Genomic DNA, 20,641 nt, shown 5'->3' on the forward strand with positions numbered 1-20,641 from the left:
AACCAGGCTGGTGACGAAACTCCTGAGGTTCCCTCTCCAAGATCACTCCAGTTACCGGACCATTTGTACAGAATCGTTTGGTGTGTTGCTGCTGTTGGTTCGAATAAAGAACTGTAAGTTGCCTCCGTCTGGTCCCTGCTACGGCTGTATCACCATCAAGGGCTCCCTCATTCACCATCCAGGGACTCATACTACAGACACTCAGTACAGTACATCAGCCTCTCCCTCCATATTTCCTGCACACACCACCTGCTGGAGACCTGCCAGGCTGAAGGACAGTCCTTCGGTCCCCATACCGAGCACCGTGACACTAGCGTGCCTAGGCCGCCAACGCCAGCCACTCCGGTATTCTGGGCCCCGGCTGCCTCCAGGCCCCAAGAAAAAAGACTAGGCCCGGTGGGGGATGTTGCACATGGCTGGAAGCTCTACTCAGTTCTGCTTCCGTGCCCTTGTAAACAAACAGGAGCACAACCCCGCAAAAAGGCCCAGGCCCTGTGGATCTGTCCCTCTTATACTCTCTGACCTATAAACCCCTCTTAGATCGTACCCTTCAGGACTTCACTCAGTTCCAGGGTTACTGTCTTTCCTGGTTTGGTTGCATAAACATACTTAAAATGCACATCACTGCTCGCCCCCTGTAAAGGTTTCAAACCATCCCAATATCTTATCAATATCAAAATCTCTTCAAACCTGCTTTGCTCCTAAACTTGGCGGCCCTTGTATATATGCATATATTCCCGGCCACCTGACTCTGTTCATTCCCTGTTTTCCTCATATATTTTTTTTTTTTTGGTCTGGAATTGAGTGGCTAACAGGGAAAGTCTCCATGACTCCCCCGTTTCATAACCATGCTTTTCCTCTGGGGGTAGGTAGACTTAGAACATCTGAACATGAGAAAACAAGGAAATATATCTCGGGATTATTTTATATCCATGTAATGGACAAAAAAAGAAGTCAGGACCTAAATAATCTCCTGCAGGAGGAGACAGAATAAACCGATGTGACCCGATCCTGAGGTGGAGACTCATGGACACCAGGGAGAAGATTATTCACTTCTCCTGCTCTTCTACCATTTGTAGTTATGTCCGACCAACATCTCCCCATAGACCCTCCACCCACTGCTGCTGGAGAAGGTCAGTAGCTTCATTACATCCATCTATAGAGGATTCACAGGAACCTCAGCTCCATCTACCTGATGATCCAGTGGGACATTCTCCTCTGGTTCCTGTGTAATATCTCGGGAATCTCCAGGACTGGGACATCTCTCTGGTTCCTCTTTAATATCCCGGGAATCTCCAGGACTGGGACATCTCTCTGGTTCCTGTGTAATATTTTGGGAATCTCCAGGACTGGGACATCTCTCTGGTTCCTCTTTGATATTTCGGGAATCTCCAGGACTGGGACATCTCTCTGGTTCCTCGTGAATATCTCGGGAATCTCCAGGACTGGGACATCTCTCTGGTTCCTGTGCAATATCTTGGGAATCTTCAGGACTGGGACATCTCTCTGGTTCCTCTGTAATATCTCGGGAATCTTCAGGACTGGGACATCTCTCTGGTTCCTGTGTAATATCTCGGGAATCTTCAGGACTGGGACATCTCTCTGGTTCCTGTGTAATATCTTGGGAATCTCCAGGACTGGGACATCTCTCTGGTTCCTCTGTAATATCTCGGGAATCTCCAGGACTGAGACATCTCTCTGGTTCCTGTGTAATATCTCGGGAATCTCCAGGACTGGGACATCTCTCTGGTTCCTCTGTAATATCTCAGGAATCTCCAGGACTGGGACATCTCTCTGGTTCCTGTGTAATATCTTGTGAATCTCCAGGACTGGGACATCTCTCTGGTTCCTCTGTAATATCTCGGGAATCTCCAGGACTGGGACATCTCTCTGGTTCCTGTGTAATATCTCGGGAATCTCCAGGACTGGGACATCTCTCTGGTTCCTCTGTAATATCTCGGGAATCTTCAGGACTGGGACATCTCTCTGGTTCCTCTGTAATATCTCGGGAATCTTCAGGACTGGGACATCTCTCTGGTTCCTCTGTAATATCTCGGGAATCTCCAGGACTGGGACATCTCTCTGGTTCCTCTTTAATATCCCGGGAATCTCCAGGACTGGGACATCTCTCTGGTTCCTGTGTAATATTTTGGGAATCTCCAGGACTGGGACATCTCTCTGGTTCCTGTGTAATATTTCGGGAATCTCCAGGACTGGGACATCTCTCTGGTTCCTGTGTAATATTTCGGGAATCTCCAGGACTGGGACATCTCTCTGGTTCCTCGTGAATATCTCGGGAATCTCCAGGACTGGGACATCTCTCTGGTTCCTGTGCAATATCTTGGGAATCTTCAGGACTGGGACATCTCTCTGGTTCCTGTGTAATATTTCGGGAATCTCCAGGACTGGGACATCTCTCTGGTTCCTCGTGAATATCTCGGGAATCTCCAGGACTGGGACATCTCTCTGGTTCCTGTGCAATATCTCGGGAATCTTCAGGACTGGGACATCTCTCTGGTTCCTGTGTAATATCTCGGGAATCTTCAGGACTGGGACATCTCTCTGGTTCCTGTGTAATATCTTGGGAATCTCCAGGACTGGGACATCTCTCTGGTTCCTCTGTAATATCTCGGGAATCTCCAGGACTGAGACATCTCTCTGGTTCCTGTGTAATATCTCGGGAATCTCCAGGACTGGGACATCTCTCTGGTTCCTCTGTAATATCTCAGGAATCTCCAGGACTGGGACATCTCTCTGGTTCCTGTGTAATATCTTGTGAATCTCCAGGACTGGGACATCTCTCTGGTTCCTCTGTAATATCTCGGGAATCTTCAGGACTGGGACATCTCTCTGGTTCCTGTGTAATATCTCGGGAATCTCCAGGACTGGGACATCTCTCTGGTTCCTGTGTAATATCTCGGGAATCTCCAGGACTGGGACATCTCTCTGGTTCCTCTGTAATATCTCGGGAATCTCCAGGACTGGGACATCTCTCTGGTTCCTCTGTAATATCTCGGGAATCTTCAGGACTGGGACATCTCTCTGGTTCCTGTGTAATATCTCGGGAATCTTCAGGACTGGGACATCTCTCTGGTTCCTGTGTAATATTTTGGGAATCTTCAGGACTGGGACATCTCTCCGGTTCCTCTTTAATATCTCGGGAATCTCCAGGACTGGAACATCTCTCTGGTTCTTCTTTAATATCTTGTAGTTTTTGATCAAATCTTAAGTCAGTATTCAGACCCAAAGTAGAATATTGTAGATCTATACTATTTAACAGTGACTTATATCCAAAATGTTTCTAGCGTCCTGACATCTCTCATCGAGTCTCCGCTTTCCTTTGGAATGATGTGTAAATGGGACATGTCCCCATGGCGAGTATCAGCGAGTATCTCTAGTGGTGCCACCATGTTTTTAATGTAAATGTAATACATTTTAACACAAATATTTCTTTCCATTGCTGGATCACCATTTATGTTTCAAGTTGTCTGTAGTACTGGCCCTTCCCACAGATCCGTGCATCAGCAGGCGAGATGAATGCAAAAAACATTTTGTTCTTTTAAAGGACATCAACCACCAGGATGAAAGACTATATGCAAATAAGCCGAAGGGCCTGGAGCCCATCAGGCTCATTTACATATAGTCCTTCATCCTGCTGGTAGATGCCATGTAAGTTGGGTGGTCAGAGCCAACAAAATTTTTCCGAACAGCAACCGTGACCCCATTAGTTATAGAGTTGAGGAACAGGAGAAATAGCGCTTAGGGAGTAACTCAGCTTTTGGATAGCATATATGCTGCAGAAATCAGCAAAGGTCATCCTTAAGAAAGAAAGAAATTCAATACCAGAGATCAAAACTAACATTTATTACATTATGAACGTTAACATGGCTTCTCCCCGGTGTGAGTTCTCTGATGTCTCAAAAACGGTGCTTTTCTGCAAAAACATTTCCCACATTCTGGACATGAAAATGGTTTCTCTCCGGTGTGAATTCTCTTATATTTAACATGATGTGATTTCTGGATAACACACATCTCTGATTCAGTACATGGAGATGGATTCTCACCTATGTGAGTTCTCCGATGTCTAAAAAGCACTCCTTTTCTGGCAAAACATCTCTCACAATCTGGACATGAAAATGGCTTCTCTCCTGTGTGAATTCTCTGGTGTATAACAAGAGTGGATTTATCACTGAAACATTTGCTGCATTCAGAACATGAAAATGGCTTCTCCCCTGTGTGAGTTCTTTTATGTATGACAAGACCAGATTTCTCTCTAAAAACTTTTCCACATTCAGTACATGAAAATGGCTTCTCCCCAGTGTGAATTCTCTGGTGTGTAATAAGATTGGTTTCCTGGGAAAACCATTTCCCACATTCAGTACATGCAAACGGTTTCTCTCCTGTGTGAATTCTCTGATGTCTAACAAGATGTGATTTCCGGATGAAACATATCCCACATTCCGTACATGAATATGGCTTCTCCCCTTTGTGAGCTCTCAGATGTTGAAAAAGATTTGATTTCTGGGTAAAACGCCTTTCACATTTCGGACACGAAAACTGCCTCTTATCTCCATGATTTCCCTCCTCTGTGGAAAGATGTGACGGATTATCTTCTACTTCACCACAAGGAGATGAGGGGAGACGTCCATGGGAATCTCTTGTACTTTCATCTCCTGGAAAATATAATCAAGAAATTAATATTGGAAGTTTCCTTTCCCCAGTTACAAGCAGAAGTAAAGCAGCCAGTCAGTAACATACAGTCATCTATGGAGAGAGATCATGAATATTAATCCATTGACATACAATTTGAATAAAATCCAACCAAAGAAATCACCAAATCCTTAGAAACTGGAATCTTCTTCTTCCCAGACATAAGAGGGTTGTGTAACCAGAGATTCCCATCCCCCCCTGGAGCGGAGCCCCGCAGTCCTAGAAAACCAGTAAAGTGGGTGGGAGAAGCCCCCGGCAGCCGTATATACAGGGGCTTCTCCTGGAGGATTTACCACTTATCAGGTGCTACTTGTATATTAGCTGTACGGCTGCTGGTTTATGCAGTTATATATTTATACACATGTATATACGATATTATCATGTACAATGTGGTGGGGACTTTATTCATACAGGATTTATGCATTATTTATCCTTTATATTGTATGATATTTTAGTATAACACATTCTTTGTCTCGCACTCTAGAACTTTATTCATTATGTGTTTTCGGACACTTCAGGTTCTGGTAATTCTTCCTCCTCCGTCACTTTATGTCTCTGTTTATACATTTTATGGTATAATCTTATATTTCCGGCTCATCGCCAGTTTCCTGTAATGGTTATTTATTGCTAAATATTCTGGTCTTAGAACTAGTCTCCTCTGTTACTCAGGTATTTCAGTCTCTATTCAGCACCGCGTGCGCATGCGGTGATCCGGAGAGGTGATGTGATGGTGGCACCATGTGACTATGGTAATGGGCCCTGCACGCACAATGTCGGCCTGACGCTTCACTTCTGGTTCTCGGACTGGATGATCCTACTGCGCATGCGCCAGCATATGGCAGCGCGGTCTCCCCTGGTTCATTACTCACCTGCAGAGGTAAGATTCTATTGGTGGACATCTCCTTCATATGTCATTCAGAATAAGCCTTCGGCTTAATGTTTTTGGCTGTGAGCAAACTCCACAAACTGCGGCTGACTCACAATCTCATTACTTCCTTTCAGCGCTCCAGTACATACACCCTGCCATGCGTTGCAAATTATAGAGCTGGTCAAATTCCTATGCAGTGCAAATAATAATATTGTTTTCAATGACTGACAGCCCCAAACAATGGATATGATCGGTGCAAAATTTGCAAAACACCATTGTATGAATTTCATACCAAGGGTGGGAAATGCATTGGTCATAGCCTCCCAGTATATAGCCTGCCAGCCAACTGTAGTATGTAGCCTGCCTCCCCCTTTAGTATATAGCCTGCCAGCCCCCTTGAAGAATATAGCCTGCCAGCCACCTTGAAGTATACAGCCTGCCAGCCACCTTGAAGTATATAGCCTGCCAGCCAGCTTGAAGAATATAGCCTGCCAGCCACCTTGAAGTATACAGCCTGCCAGCCACCTTGAAGTATACAGCCTGCCAGCCACCTTGAAGTATACAGCCTGCCAGCCACCTTGAAGTATACAGCCTGCCAGCCACCTTGAAGTATATAGCCTGCCAGCCCCCTTGAAGTATACAGCCTGCCAGCCCCCTTGAAGTATACAGCCTGCCAGCCCCCTTGAAGTATACAGCCTGCCAGCCACCTTGAAGTATACAGCCTGCCAGCCACCTTGAAGTATATAGCCTGCCAGCCCCCTTGAAGTATACAGCCTGCCAGCCCCCTTGAAGTATAGTGAAGTCAGTTCTGAAAGCCCCGTAAGATAGAAATAAGAGTATAAGAACCACCACGGCTTCTCACATAAACCAGTCTCTATTGGAGCAACTGAAGAGCTGCGTCCAAGTTGATCCTTTGACCTTGGCCACACGACTTTTCTTAAGACATAGAGGACGTAGATATCTTAAGGAGCTGTGGACAAGACTCCACCAGGATCTAGGGTTATAAACCAAGCACACATTAAGCTTCTTATAGGCCCTGGTTTTTAAGAGAAAAGGCTTAAAAAATATGTAAATTAGCCTATGGAGCGTGGTGCCCCTCGGGCTCATTTGCATTACTTTAAATGCTTTTTTTTTTTTTTTTAAACCCCGGGAATAAGAAGCTAAAAGAAGAACATAACGCTCTTCAGTTGTCCTAACTCTATGGTGCAATGCCTCTAGATAGGATTTCTACTCTTATCACTACTAATAGCCCTGGAAAGAAGACCCCGTAGAAAGGCTTTAAGGGAGAAAAGCAACTTCCAATGTTAAAGACCAAGAATTCCCCCAGTTGTAGGTTGTGTAAAAGGGATGGAGGTGCCGCAATCTCTGTTCTGTAGGTTTGTTCTTAAGTTGAATTTGTATGTAAATCGGAGCTGTATACTTTATAATTGTAACCCCAGGCAAAATTATTTTGGTCTCTGTGACAACTGGATTTTAAAAATCTTTTGTTTTCATAAGAACCAGTATTAATGATAAATCTTAAGTAAAACCTACCACCACGGATCTACCTATTAACAAATGTAAGGATAGCCCTTTTTAGGGCTAATCCTTTAGTCCCCACAATCTTTTAGAGAGTTTAATGGCTTTGATATGCAAATTTTCTAAAGAGGCGTGGAGTAGCTGCGCCATGTAGAAAAAAATTTCTTTAGAAAATTTGCATATCAGGGCCATTAAACTTTCTAAAAGATTGTGGGGACTAAAGGATTAGCCCTAAAAAGGGCTATCCTTACATTTGTTAATAGGTAGATCCGTGGTGGTAGGTTTCCTTTAATTGTAGACACATTTGATAACTGTTACAGGTGTTTGTTGTAGCCTAGGGCTAAAGTACAGTAAATTACCAACATCCAGAGGTCCGTTTGTGATTGGGGGTTGACTGTAAGTCAGGTGTTCTTAAGTAGGGGACCGCCTGTATTAAGAACATTTTACAATGGTGGCTCAGTAGTGGTTTTGGACAGACTTCTATAGGAGAGACAAATTCTGGAGATGTTACGAGACAAAACCACCTACCGTAAATTTACAGAGGATCACACTCCTAAAGAGAAAATAAAACTACAAAAAAAAAAATATATAGCCACATCGCTTGGCCTTATAAACAAAGAGAACTGTGATCATCTGCTACCAGAATATCAGTCTATCCCAGAAAGACACTTTTCACCTCCATTTCGCCTGATAATAAGGTGTTGGATCCCTTTTAGAGAGACTTTTAGCACGGCCACACCAGTTATTACAGCCATTGGTGAAGAGAACACCTGGATTCATCAAGGAACACGTCATCCTAAAATCTTTTACCACATATACACCAAATCCTATGTACTCTGACATCCTTGTGCCTCACTCATATGCCCTACAACCCCCAATGTCCGCACTTCAATAGACTTTCCACTTCTACATACCATGTCCTTCCTATCCCCCCTCCGCTTCTATACATAATGACACACCTTTAAATCTTATATATGCCGCCCCTCTGTAACTGGACGCCCGAGGCACAGGCCCCCGCAGTGACTAATGGCAAATACAGTGATGTGTTCACCACAATAGCCCTAATGACAGTAAAGTGATTCGGATATGTCTTCAAAATGGTACAATGCGGGATAAGGTAAAAGCTCAGCTCTAAGATGTTACTTCATACAGATTCCATCTTTTGGAAGTCGTTATTGTATCTGTACAGGGTTTTATTCCTCACTGTAGCGGAGCCGAGAAATCCTGAAATAACCTGTCAGTAACTGAATTCTTCCCAGTAATAACATCCAGGAGGAGAGAAGTTTCTGGATTTCTCCTGTTAATATGTATCTAGTCCCTGTATCTCTGGCCTCACATTCCTTAATAAGATACAACCAGGCCTCTCCATAACACAAATCTTTTAGTAAAAGATGTTTCCCTTTTTGCTCTATTGAAGCTGCCCCTCTATGAGCAGCCCACCCCCTTATCAGCCAAAGGATGCTATTTTTTAATTTACGATACAGACCAAAAGTTTGGAGACACCTTTTCATTCAAAGAGTTTTCTACATTTTCATGACTATAAAATTAGATTCACACCAAAGGCATCTTTGCTAAGCTCCAAAGAGCTTTGCACTCTTGGCTTCTCTCGATAAGATACAAGAGGTAGTCACCTGAAATGGTCTCCAACAGTCTTAAAGGAGTTCCCAGCTCAGCAGTTGTTGGTCCTTTTGCCTTCACTCTGCAGTCTAGCTCACCCCAAACAATCTGGATTGGGTTCAGGTCTGGTGTCTGTGGAGGCCCTCTCATCTGGCATAGCCCCCCATCACTCTCCTTCTTGGTCAAATAGCCCTTACACAGCCCAGAAGTGTTTGGGGTCATTGTGCTGTTGAAAAATGATGATGGTCCAACTAAACGCAAACCAGATGTTATAGCAGCCTCTGGAAGATGCTGTGGTAACCACATGCTGGTAAAGTTAAATCCCCAACAGTGTCACCAGCAAAGCCCCCCCCCCCCATCACACCTCCTCCTCCAGGCTTCACGGCAGGAACCAGGCATGTAAGGTCCATTTCTTCACCTTTTCACACGGTGGTTGGAATCAAATTTGGACTCATCAGACCAAATCCCAGATATACCCTGGTGTAATGTCCAATCCTTGTGTCTCTGGTACTGGTTGCCGGTCCTTAGCAGTGGTTTCCTAGCTGCGATGTCACCATGAAGGCTGCTGCACACAGTCTCCTCTTACCAGTTGGTGTAGAGATGTGTCTGCTGCTAGACCTCTGTGCGGCAGTGACCTGCTCTCTAATCTGAGCTGCCGTTACCTGCAATTTCTGAGGCTGGTGACTCGGATGAACTTATCCTCCGCAGCAGAGGTGACGCTTTCTTAACTCGGCTGCTTTTTTCTAGCTATAATACAGATTCTACCAGTCTATTCAATAGGACTCTCAGCCGTGTATCCACCTGCACAACACAACTGATGCTCCCAACTCCATTTATAAGGAATCCCACTTAATACACCTGACAGGACACCTGTGATGTGACAACCGTTTCAGGTGACTACCTCTTGTATCTCATAAAGAGAAGCCAAGAGTGTGCAGAGCAGTAATCACAGCAGAAGGAACCTAGAATACAAGACATAATTTCAGTTGTTTCACACTTTTTTGGTAAGTATATAATTGCACATGTGATAATTCATGGTTTTGATGCTTTCAGTGTAAATCTACAATTTTTATAGTCATGAAAATACAGAAAACTCTTTGAATGAAAAATTTTGTCCAAACTTTTGGACAGTACTGTAAGTTCAGTGAGATTCTTCTGTGTGCAGAGCATATGAAGTCCTGCAATCCAAATTCTTGCTTTAAAGAAACCTACAAGCAGGATCCAGCCATCTAATCCGAAGACACTTACCTGCCGGTGCGAGCCCCTTGGTCTGGATCGGCTCCTATTTAACTTTATTATGCCCTTGTTTTGGGGAAAAAATTATTATAATAATATGAAAATCTGCTCTGCTCTCCATCTTCTATTAATTATTCAATTCACTCTGAAGACACTGATCACCTCTCCCCTCCCAGCCAGAGAGACAGTGATGTCATCCGCTTCTCCCACATTCCCACACATGTGCAGATTTCTATTCACTGCTGTAGAGGCAGAGAGGACGACAAATGCACAAGAATTACCAGGACCTGAATGAGGCCATCGCTCTCTACCTGGGGCAGGGAGATACAGACTGATCCGACCACTGGATGTGACCTCTCCCTGCAATGTATAAGGGAAGAATAACCCACAAGATACATGAAAGGCTCTTACCCTCCTCTGTCACTGATGAGGGGATTTCCTCTCCGCTCCTCCTTCCACCACAACTTTCCTGGAAAGATCCAACATGAAGGACCTGAGAAAACAAGGAAATGTCTCCAGAGATTCTCTTATATCCAAGTGATGGACAGAATCCTCCAGAACCAGGAACTAAGGGAATAATCTCCTGCAGGAGGAGACGGGATCCACATTCATCCCAATATTTTACACATCAACATCAATGTTCCGGTTATATTACTGCATAACCCGATGTGACCCGATCCTGAGGTGGAGACTCATGGACACCAGGGACAAGATTATTCACTTCTCCTGCACTTCTACCATTTATAGTTATGACCGACCAACATCTCCCCATAGACCCTCCACCCACTGCTGCTGGAGAAGGTCAGTAGCTTCATTACATCCATCTATAGAGGATTCACAGGAACCTCAGCTCCACCTACCTGATGATCCAGTGGGACGTTCTCCTCCGGCTCCTCTTTAACAACATGGAAATATAGAGGACTGGGACATCTCTCTGGATACTGCGGATAATCTCGGGAATTTTCAGGAATAGGAAATCTCTCTGGTTCCTCTTTAATATCCCGGGAATCTCCAGGACTGGGACATCTCTCTGGATCCTGTGTAATATCTCGGGAATCTCCAGGACTGGGACATCTCTCTGGATCCTGTGTAATATCTCGGGAATCTCCAGGACTGGGACATCTCTCTGGTTCCTGTGTAATATCCCGGGAATCTCCAGGACTGGGACATCTCTCTGGATCCTGTGTAATATCTCGGGAATCTCCAGGACTGGGACATCTCTCTGGTTCCTGTGTAATATCCCGGGAATCTCCAGGACTGGGACATCTCTCTGGTTCCTGTGTAATATCCCGGGAATCTCCAGGACTGGGACATCTCTCTGGTGGATTTCTCTGACTGGATCCATCTATAGGAAATATACACAGTGACTGATACATTGTCTATATGTGATGATGAGATGATGGAGGAGGTGACCTCACACCTGCTCTGTCCTCTATAATCAGGAAGGTCTCCTCTTACCTGGTGATGTGAGGGGCTGGTGGTCCTCCATCATGATGTCCTTGTACTGGTCCTTGTGTCCTTCTATATACTCCCACTCCTCCATGGAGAAATAGACAGTGACGTCCTGACACCTTATAGGAACCTGACACCCACAATGACACAGTCATCACCCAGACCCCTCCCTTGTGTTATTGTACAATGTCCCAGCATTCCCGGCAGCGCTCACCTCTCCGCTCAGCAGCTCAGTGATCCTGGAGGTAAGTTCTAGGATCTTCTGCTCATGTATCAGTGAATGAGGTGGAGGCTCGGTGATGGGGCTCTGGGTCCTCCTGACACACGGGGGGTCACACACTCACCAGACGACTTCTTCACTACTGTGTAATCCTGTGTATGGGGAGACACTGATCACTACATAGATCCTAAGAATCCTTCACCTCTCCAGTCATTTCCCGCTGTTATTCCTAGAGATAAGAGCCGTGTCCTGGGAGACTCTCACCTCTCCGGTTATCAAGGAGATCATCTCCAGGGTGAGCTCCAGGATCCTGGCCGCCATCTGCTCTCTGTCCTTCTCCCGGATCCCTGGTGGATCATTGATGGAAAGGATCATCTTTAGGAGAAACCTCTGGGAGTCCTGGATCTATAGAACCTGAGGAAACATGAGAAGAACTAAGAGCAAACTCTATATGAAGCAATTGTGTCCATGACATGTGTGATGTGACAGATGGGGATTCTCCAGACAATGGAGGGGAGGTCACTGGACTGAGGGAGGAGTGATTGCGCTGGACTGTGCCGCTCCTCACTAATAGCACATACTGGACCCCACATGGAGCATGCTGGGAGGTGTAGTCCCTCCATACAGTGTGTGTGCTCCTGGAGCATGCTGGGAGTTGTAGTTCCTCCATATAGTGTGTGTGCTCCTGGAGCATGCTGGGAGTTGTAGTTCCTCCATATAGTGTGTGTGCTCCTGGAGCATGCTGGGAGGTGTAGTCCCTCCATACAGTGTGTGTGCTCCTGGAGCATGCTGGGAGTTGTAGTTCCTCCTCTGGTCACTTACCTCTTCTCTCCTCAGTGCAGGACTCTCTCTACCTCGCACTCCTCCTCCTGCTCACTATCCACTAGTCATGTGACCCGGGGAGTGTGATGTCACTGAGGGGGCGGGTGTACATGTGTATAGAGTAGTAGTGGTGGATGAAGGACCTGTGATGATGTAATAGATCATGTGATCAGTGTGGGCGGGGAGTCATGTTCTGGGATGGCTCAGGTTTGGGGGCTGCAGGGGAATGTCTCTTCAGACCTCTCTCTCTCTTTGGTTCTGTGGTACCTAGCACCGGCCTTTGGTGTCATGTTGGAGATAAGGAATCTCATTGTTTGGATCGCATTGGGCTTGTGGTTCTGTGGGCTGCAGAATCAGTTACAGGAGAATGAAGAGAATTATATCTCTGCATCTCCCATCTCTAACTGTGTCTTTCCTGTTTCTCCAGTTCTGTGGCTCAGGGGCTAATAGTTCTGCTCATTTATATGTCTCTTCTGGCCGACAGGTGGACATTACCCCCTTAGCGCCCTTAGTGGCATGCGGCACTGTACGCAGAAATCAGAGAGGTCTCCCTCTGGGGCAAAAATTTTAAAGGCACAATAGCCAATCACTATGCAGCGACTCTGTACAGGAGAGCCGGGCACTATGCAGCGACTCTGTACAGGAGAGCCGGGCACTATGCAGCGACTCTGTACAGGAGAGCCGGGCACTATGCAGCGACTCTATGCAGGAGAGCCGGGCACTATGCAGCAACTGTACAGAAGAGCCGGGCCCTATGCAGAGACTCTGTACAGGAGAGCTGGGCACTATGCAGCGACTGTACAGAAGAGCCGGGCCCTATGCAGAGACTCTGTACAGGAGAGCCGGGCACTATGCAGCAACTGTACAGAAGAGCCGGGCCCTATGCAGAGACTCTGTACAGGAGAGCCGGGCACTATGCAGCAACTGTACAGAAGAGCCGGGCCCTATGCAGAGACTCTGTACAGGAGAGCTGGGCACTATGCAGCAACTGTACAGAAGAGCCGGGCCCTATGCAGAGACTCTGTACAGGAGAGCCGGGCACTATGCAGCAACTGTACAGAAGAGCCGGGCCCTATGCAGAGACTCTGTACAGGAGAGCTGGGCACTATGCAGCGACTCTGTACAGGAGAGCCGGGCACTATGCAGCGACTCTGTACAGGAGAGCAGGGCACTATGCAGCGACTCTGTACAGGAGAGCCGGGCACTATGCAGCGACTCTGTACAGGAGAGCCGGGCACTATGCAGCGACTCTGTACAGGAGAGCCGGGCACTATGCAGCGACTCTGTACAGGAGAGCTGGGCACTATGCAGCGACTCTGTACAGGAGAGCCAGGGACTATGCAACCACTGTGTACAGGAGAGCCGGGCACTATGCAGCGACTCTGTACAGGAGAGCCGGGCACTATGCAGCGACTCTATGCAGGAGAGCCGGGCACTATGCAGCAACTGTACAGAAGAGCCGGGCCCTATGCAGAGACTCTGTACAGGAGAGCCGGGCACTATGCAGCGACTGTGTACAGGAGAGCCGCGCACTATGCAGCGACTCTACAGGAGAGCAGGGCACTATGCAGCGACTCTATACAGGAGAGCAGGGCACTATGCAGCGACTCTGTACAGGAGAGCCAGGCACTATGCAGTTACTCTGTACAGGAGAGCCGGGCACTATGCAGTGACTCTATACAGGAGAGCCGGGCACTACGCAGCGACTCTGTACAGGGGAGCCGGGCACTATGCAGCGACTCTGTACAGGGGAGCCGGGCACTATGCAGCAACTCTGTACCGCGGAGCCGGGCACTATGCAGCGACTCTGTACAGGAGAGCCGGGCACTATGCAGCGACTCTGTACAGGAGAGCCGGGCACTATGCAGCGACTCTGTACAGGAGAGCCGGGCACTATGCAGCGACTCTGTACAGGAGAGCCGGGCACTATGCAGCGACTCTGTACAGGAGAGCCGGGCACTATGCAGCGACTCTGTACAGGAGAGCCGGGCACTATGCAGCAACTCTGTACCGCGGAGCCGGGCACTATGCAGCGACTCTGTACAGGGGAGCCGGGCACTATGCAGCGACTCTGTACAGGGGAGCCGGGCACTATGCAGCGACTCTATACAGGAGAGCAGGGCACTATGCAGCGACTCTGTACCGCGGAGCCGGGCACTATGCAGCGACTCTGTACAGGAGAGCAGGGCACTATGCAGCGACTCTGTACAGGAGAGCCGGGCGCTATGCAGCGACTCTGTACAGGAGAGCCGGGCGCTATGCAGCACCTCTGTACAGGAGAGCCGGGCGCTATGCAGCATCTCTGTACAGGAGAGCCGGGCACTATGCAGCATCTCTGTACAGGAGAGCCGGGCGCTATGCAGCGACTCTGTACAGGAGAGCATGGGCACTATGCAGTGACTTTGTATTGTGTGTTTAGTACAAGGACAAGAGAGAGGTCCTTGTATTAACTACAATACATGGGCATACCAGCACCCCTCCCCCTGTACGCGATACCAGTACAAAAAAAATCCCAAAGCCGGACTGTATTTTAGATTATAACAAGTACATGGGAGGGGTGGATTAGTCGAACCAGGTGCTTCAGCCATACAACGCCTTGCAGAAGTTGAGGGTGTGGTACAAGAAGTTGGTTGTGCACATCATGCAGATAGCACTGTATAATGCTTATGTGTTACATCAATGTGCAGTCAGAGGGGAACTTTCCTGAAATTTCAAAAGGTGGTTATAAAGTACTTTCTTTTTGGAGACCAGGAAGGGGGGAGTGCCAGCACTTCTGGAAGCGAGGCCACATCACGCATTGTACCAGGGCAGCACTTTCCAGGAGAAGTTCCCCAAACTGCCAAGAAGGGAAGGACACAGGAGAGGTACAGGGTGTGCTCCGAAAAAGGCATTCGGAAGGACACCATTTATCATTGTGAGAGATGCCCAGAAAAACCAGGACTATGTATGAAATATTCTTCCGAATTTATTATACTTCCCTGAATTTTTAGATTACCCTGTTGTTACCCGAATTTTCTATGCCCAGTTTATACATCATGGCGCATGCCGCACCTTCCTTTCTAAGCCCTGTCATGTGCCCAGCCTGTAGATTATTGCCCCATATGGGTTATTGCTTTACCCGGGAAAACACACATCATGATTTTTGGGGTGTTTGTCTCCAGTGGCAGGAGCTGGGCACAAGATGACATAATGGATATTTTTTACTATGCACTATCCATTATGCAGTTTTTAGGGGTCCACCTGTGGGGTTAAAATGCTAACTATACCCCTAGATTAATTTATGAAGTGGTGTTGTTTCCAAAATAGGGCCTTTCTGTAATCAGGAGATATAACTATAAAAGCGCTGAATAGTGAGTAGGAATAATGAAGCAGAAAGCTTTTGCAGGTACCTGTGCGTGTGTCTCCATTGGGGCTTTATCTTTTTGTTATCTAATCAGGATCTCCCTCTGTAAGGCTCCCTGCACACGACCGTCTGGGGGACGTATGTACGGTCGCAAGCTACATATGTCCCCCATAGATGGCTATGGTACCTGGGCTCGGTAACAAGTGCTCACCGTTCCAAGCTGTAGCCGCAAAAAGATAGAGCCTGCTCGATCTTTGTCCATATTGAAGGCCTTGTGGCTACTATTTTCTATGGAGAGGGGCAGTGCTCAACCCCTCTTCCTCTCCTGCACCGACCTATGCACGCCCGGATGTCATGCGCATTAGGCCTTTGGGTGGTTTCACATCAGTGATTGGGGTCCTCAGTAAATTAGCCCTTAAAGAATTAAGTACTGCCATAGGAAGAAAAGGAAATCACTGGATGTAATATGAATCACTATATAGAGGTAATATTTCTCTCTGTATGTCAGTGATCATCAGTGTGTGGAGGTAATATTAATCACTTTATTTGCTCCTGATGTGGCTGCTATTATTAGTAATAGTTTTATTATCAGTACGATGGTAATCATAGTGGTGGTCATGATGTAGCAGTATTATTTGGCCCTTGTATAGCAGTATTGTTGGCAATATTGGGCTACATTACCGTGCTGGCCCATAAGATGGTTTTGGTTTACAGCTTGGGCACTCACATCGCTGCTGTAAGGTGTCTTGACGTCGCTGTCTATTTCTCCAGACACTGGTGTTAGGGTCACCCAGGCTGATCCGTCATGTGATCATCACCTCCTGATGTATCCAGTGAGCAGCTGGCACCGGCGTATAATTCTATGTCGGGCCCTGTCTGTTGTAGAATTGCTCTATAACTTGCAAACGTTCAGTTCTTTAATGTGTGCCGTCGTATGCATCACTTTCACTTTGTTATTACTGCATTGCACAAGTGCTGGTTGGATGAGAGGCTTGCCACCTCACAAGGGGAGGTTATAAAACCTCTTGTGGCAGGAAAGTTTGAAGTCTTTAGAGTTCTTCCTTAGACTATGGATAGAGAGCACGTGTCTGTAGATACCAGGTCCCAGCAGACATCCACCATCAAGAGGCTGCATCATCCTGAAACTATCCATACCAGATTGTGAGCAACTCCTGTGGAACACCAACCTCAGCCATCTTGACCTAGTTAATTCTTGTTTTGGCCGTTGACGGGTTCTTGAATAAACAAATTGTAAGTATAAAGATTGACATCCTCTGTCTATGAGTGATCTCTGTGCAAGGCTGAGAACACCAAGGGCCAACCATTCCCCACCACTAGGGTTTCCCTAGGGAGAAAAATCCAATTACTTCTGCCTCTACCTCCTTTTTTGTGCTTCCACCTGCTGGAGACCTGCCAGGCCGTGGAGGAGGCCTCGTTCCCTGGTACCCAGCACCGTGACTGCAGGCAAGGACTAGGCTATGCTCCACCAGCCACTCAGGTACCTCAGGGATGAAGCTGCCCCCAAGCTAGAAAAAGGCTAGGCCCCGGTGGGAGATGTTGCACATCCCCATCCTGAGAGTCCATACCGCTTCTGAAACATGACAAGATCTTGCTGGCTTTAGAGGCAGTTGATTGACATTGTATTCTGTCATTTAATCTATGACCTACTAGTACACACAGTTCCTTCTCTACAATGGATTCTCCCAGATTTACTCCACCAAGGACATATGTTGCATGTGGATTATTAACTCCCAGGTTGGAAAACATCTTGTATGGTACCGTTTCTAAAGACACTTCATCCTTTGGACTTCAACAGCTACAGAACAGTGGCCCAAACATCCCATTTCATGAAGGCCTTCGAGAGGTTGGTTCTCACACATCTCCGGCCTCTAATGAGCCCATCTATAGACCCCCTAAAGTTTGCTTATCGGCAAGAAATCCCCACTTATTATACATGACAGGGCACCCGAGATGTAAAAACCTTTTCTGGTGACTACCTCTTGTATCTCATCAAGAGAACCTGAAGAGTGTGCAAAGCAGTAATCACAGCAAAAGAACCTTGAAGACAGTTTAGTTGTTTCACACTTGTTTGGTAAGTATATAATTCCACAAGTGTTAATTCATAGTTTTGATGCCTTCAGTGTGAATCTACAATTTTTATAGTAAGAAAAACACAGAAAAGTCTTTGAATGAGAAGGTGTGTCTAAACTTTTGGCCTGTACTGTATATGCTGCAGACTTCAGCAGAATTGAAAGGACAAAAGGAAATACAACCATAGAAATCTAAACTGGTAAAGTTCATAGTGTAATAAATATTAACATGGTTTCTCTCCCGTGTGAGTCCTCTGATGCCTAAAAAGCTGTTATTTCCTGATAAAACATTTCCTGCGTTACAGATATAAAAATGGCTTCTCCCCTGTGTGAGTTCTCCGGTGTTTAACAAGACCTGAATTATTGCTGAAACATTTTCCACATTCATTACATGAAAATGGCTTCTCCCCCGTGTGAGTTCTCCGGTGTGTAACAAGCTTTGAATTATCGATGAAACATTTTCCACATTCATTACATAAATAGGGCTTCTCCTCTGTGTGAATTCTCCGATGTGAGACAAGATGTGATTTCTGAGTAAAAGATTTTCCACATTCAAGACATGAAAATGGCCTTTCCCCTGTGTGAATTCTCAGATGTTTTACAAGATCCCCTTTCTTATGGAAACATTTTCCACACTCAGTACAAAAAAACGGCTTCTCTCCTGTGTGAATTTTCATATGTTGACGAAGACTTGATTTATGGTTAAAATTTTTCTCACATTCTGAACATGAAAAAATCTTTTTCTCTCGGTGACTTTGAAGGTGAAGGAGAAGATTTGATTCTTGACTAAAAGACTTCTCACATTTCGGACATGAAAACTGCCTCTTATCTCCATGATTTCCCTCCTCTGTGGAAAGATGTGACTGATTATCTTCTACTTCTCCACAAGGAGATGAGGGGGGACGTCCATGGGAACCTCTTGTATTTTCATTACCTGGAAAAATATCAAGAAATCAATATTGGAAGTTTCCTTTTCCTAGTGGCAAACAGAAGTAAAGCGGCCAGTCAGTAACATACAGTCATCTATAGAAATAAAAAATCATGAATATTAAAAATATAATCCGTTGACATATAATTCGATCAAAATATAATTATCAAATAAACAATCACATGCTAAGAAACCAGGTTTTTCTACTTCTAAGATATAAGAGGGTTGTGCAACAAGTAGATTCCCAACGTGCCCTGGAGTGGAGCCTAGAAGTCCTAGGGCCTGCAGCTCTTTCTCCGTCTGGACAGCCATTTTGTTTCTAATCCTTATTGATGGGACATTTTGGAGGGCAATGAGGTCAGATTCCATCCCCAGACAATAGATTGAAGAACATAGATCAGACGGCTTTCATCTTTTTAAATGGATAAGTGTTAGACTACAGTAAAAAAAAATTGAATAAGAACCTAAAAGTTCAAATGACCCCCTTTCCCTAGACCCGATAGAAAAAAAAAGTTTCACGGTGTCCCAAACATCCAGATCTATCAGCATATAAATAGTTATTCCCTGCTGTGAACCCTGTATTGGCAAATAGCAGCAAAGTATCCTAACTTTTTTTCGACATTTGCGATACAGGTGTAGGAGTTCAATAAACTGAGTCACTCTGAGGTTCCTGTGTTTTCCACAGCAGGAATATGGGGATAACCTCACAATGCTGACACTTGCATATTTTTCCTACTTCCCAGTACACAGCATGGAATATTAAATACCGTCACTAAGAAATACAATAGGTTACACAGGAAACAAGCCCTCACACAGCTCTATATACTGAAAACCTAAAAACTTAAAATAATTTTTTTTTTTAATTTGTGCAGGGGCTTAATCACCCTACACAGTTCACCATAGAACAGGCTAAGATGTGATTCATGATCAGTCTTCTCTGCGGGAAAGCTCTGGCATGGGCTATTCCTCTCTGGGACAGGAACGACCTGGTCACGGCTAATCTCACCACATTCCTCTCCAAATTCCGGTCCGTCTTCGAGGAAGCAGGCCAGGCATCTTCTGCTGAATTCGCCTTACTGAATCTGCATCAAGGGGACTTGTCACTTGGTGATTACGCAGTTCAATTTTGCACTCTTGCCTCTGAGCTTTCTTGGAATGAAGCAGCCTTGCTCACTATCTTTCAGAAAGATTTGGCCTGTCCTATTAAAGACGCTCTGTCTGCACGGGACCTGGCGTCTTTGCAGAATGACCTCATCTCCCTGGCCACTCGGATTAACATACGGTTCTCAGAGCGTCCAAAGGAGCAGCGTCTTGAACAAGTAATGATCAGGGCCCGTCGAAATGCCCCGACTGGCTCCAAAGACCACCACAGCTATGCTCATTGTCTGCTGCAGAGGAAGCCATGCAGGTTGATAAAGCTTGCCTGACACTCCAAGAGCGCTCCAGACGTCGACAGGAGAATCTGTGTTTTTTACTGTTCTGTGTTCTCGAGACCTGTGCATGCCGTTCACAGCGTTCGGGAAACACACGCACCTAGGGTTTCTGGGACAAGCGTTCCTAGGCAAGAGCAAAGCTTCTCCACATCTGAATATCACTGTTCTACTTTGTTGGTCTGAGCCCCTGCAAATTGGGGCATTACACAATGAGACTGATGTTCTATGTGCTTGAAGTTTCCACAAAGTTTACATCTTCTGTTCTGCTGGGTCTCCTATGGTTGCAATATCACACTCCTGTACTCAACTGGCAGAACGGGGAGGTTCTTCGCTGAGGACTGGAATGCCAGTCACACTGTTGGTTCCTGATATCATCCACCACGGCTTCTCCAGTGTCCTCCAAG

The 20,641-nt window shown here is 46.2% G+C and overlaps 1 protein-coding gene across 1 annotated transcript; it reads right to left on the reverse strand.

Annotated features, from left to right (window-relative positions):
• Window positions 1-3,740: 3,740 nt before the first annotated feature.
• Window positions 3,741-19,116, reverse strand: LOC140116875 (uncharacterized). Its single transcript, XM_072133309.1, has 4 exons — window positions 18,987-19,116; window positions 18,179-18,810; window positions 10,361-10,469; window positions 3,741-4,673 (listed from the first exon to the last, which is right to left on the reverse strand). Exons 1-4 carry the CDS (start codon window positions 19,114-19,116, stop codon window positions 3,880-3,882), a joined length of 1,665 nt encoding a protein of 554 aa, XP_071989410.1. The 3' UTR covers window positions 3,741-3,879.
• Window positions 19,117-20,641: the final 1,525 nt, after the last annotated feature.

Source organism: Engystomops pustulosus, chromosome 2, assembly GCF_040894005.1.
Source record: "Engystomops pustulosus chromosome 2, aEngPut4.maternal, whole genome shotgun sequence".
Taxonomy (NCBI): Eukaryota; Metazoa; Chordata; class Amphibia; order Anura; family Leptodactylidae; genus Engystomops; species Engystomops pustulosus.

Coding starts and splice junctions, on each gene's coding strand:
- LOC140116875 (XM_072133309.1), bottom strand. CDS start 19,116: ATGGCTGTCCAGACGGAGAAAGAGCTGCAGGCCCTAGGACTTCTAGGC. Junction 18,811..18,986: donor AAAACCTGGTTTCTTAGCAT/GTGATTGTTTAT, acceptor ATATTTTTCCAG/GTAATGAAAATACAAGAGGT. Junction 10,470..18,178: donor AGAAGCCATTTTTATATCTG/TAACGCAGGAAA, acceptor TATAAGAGAATC/TCTGGAGACATTTCCTTGTT.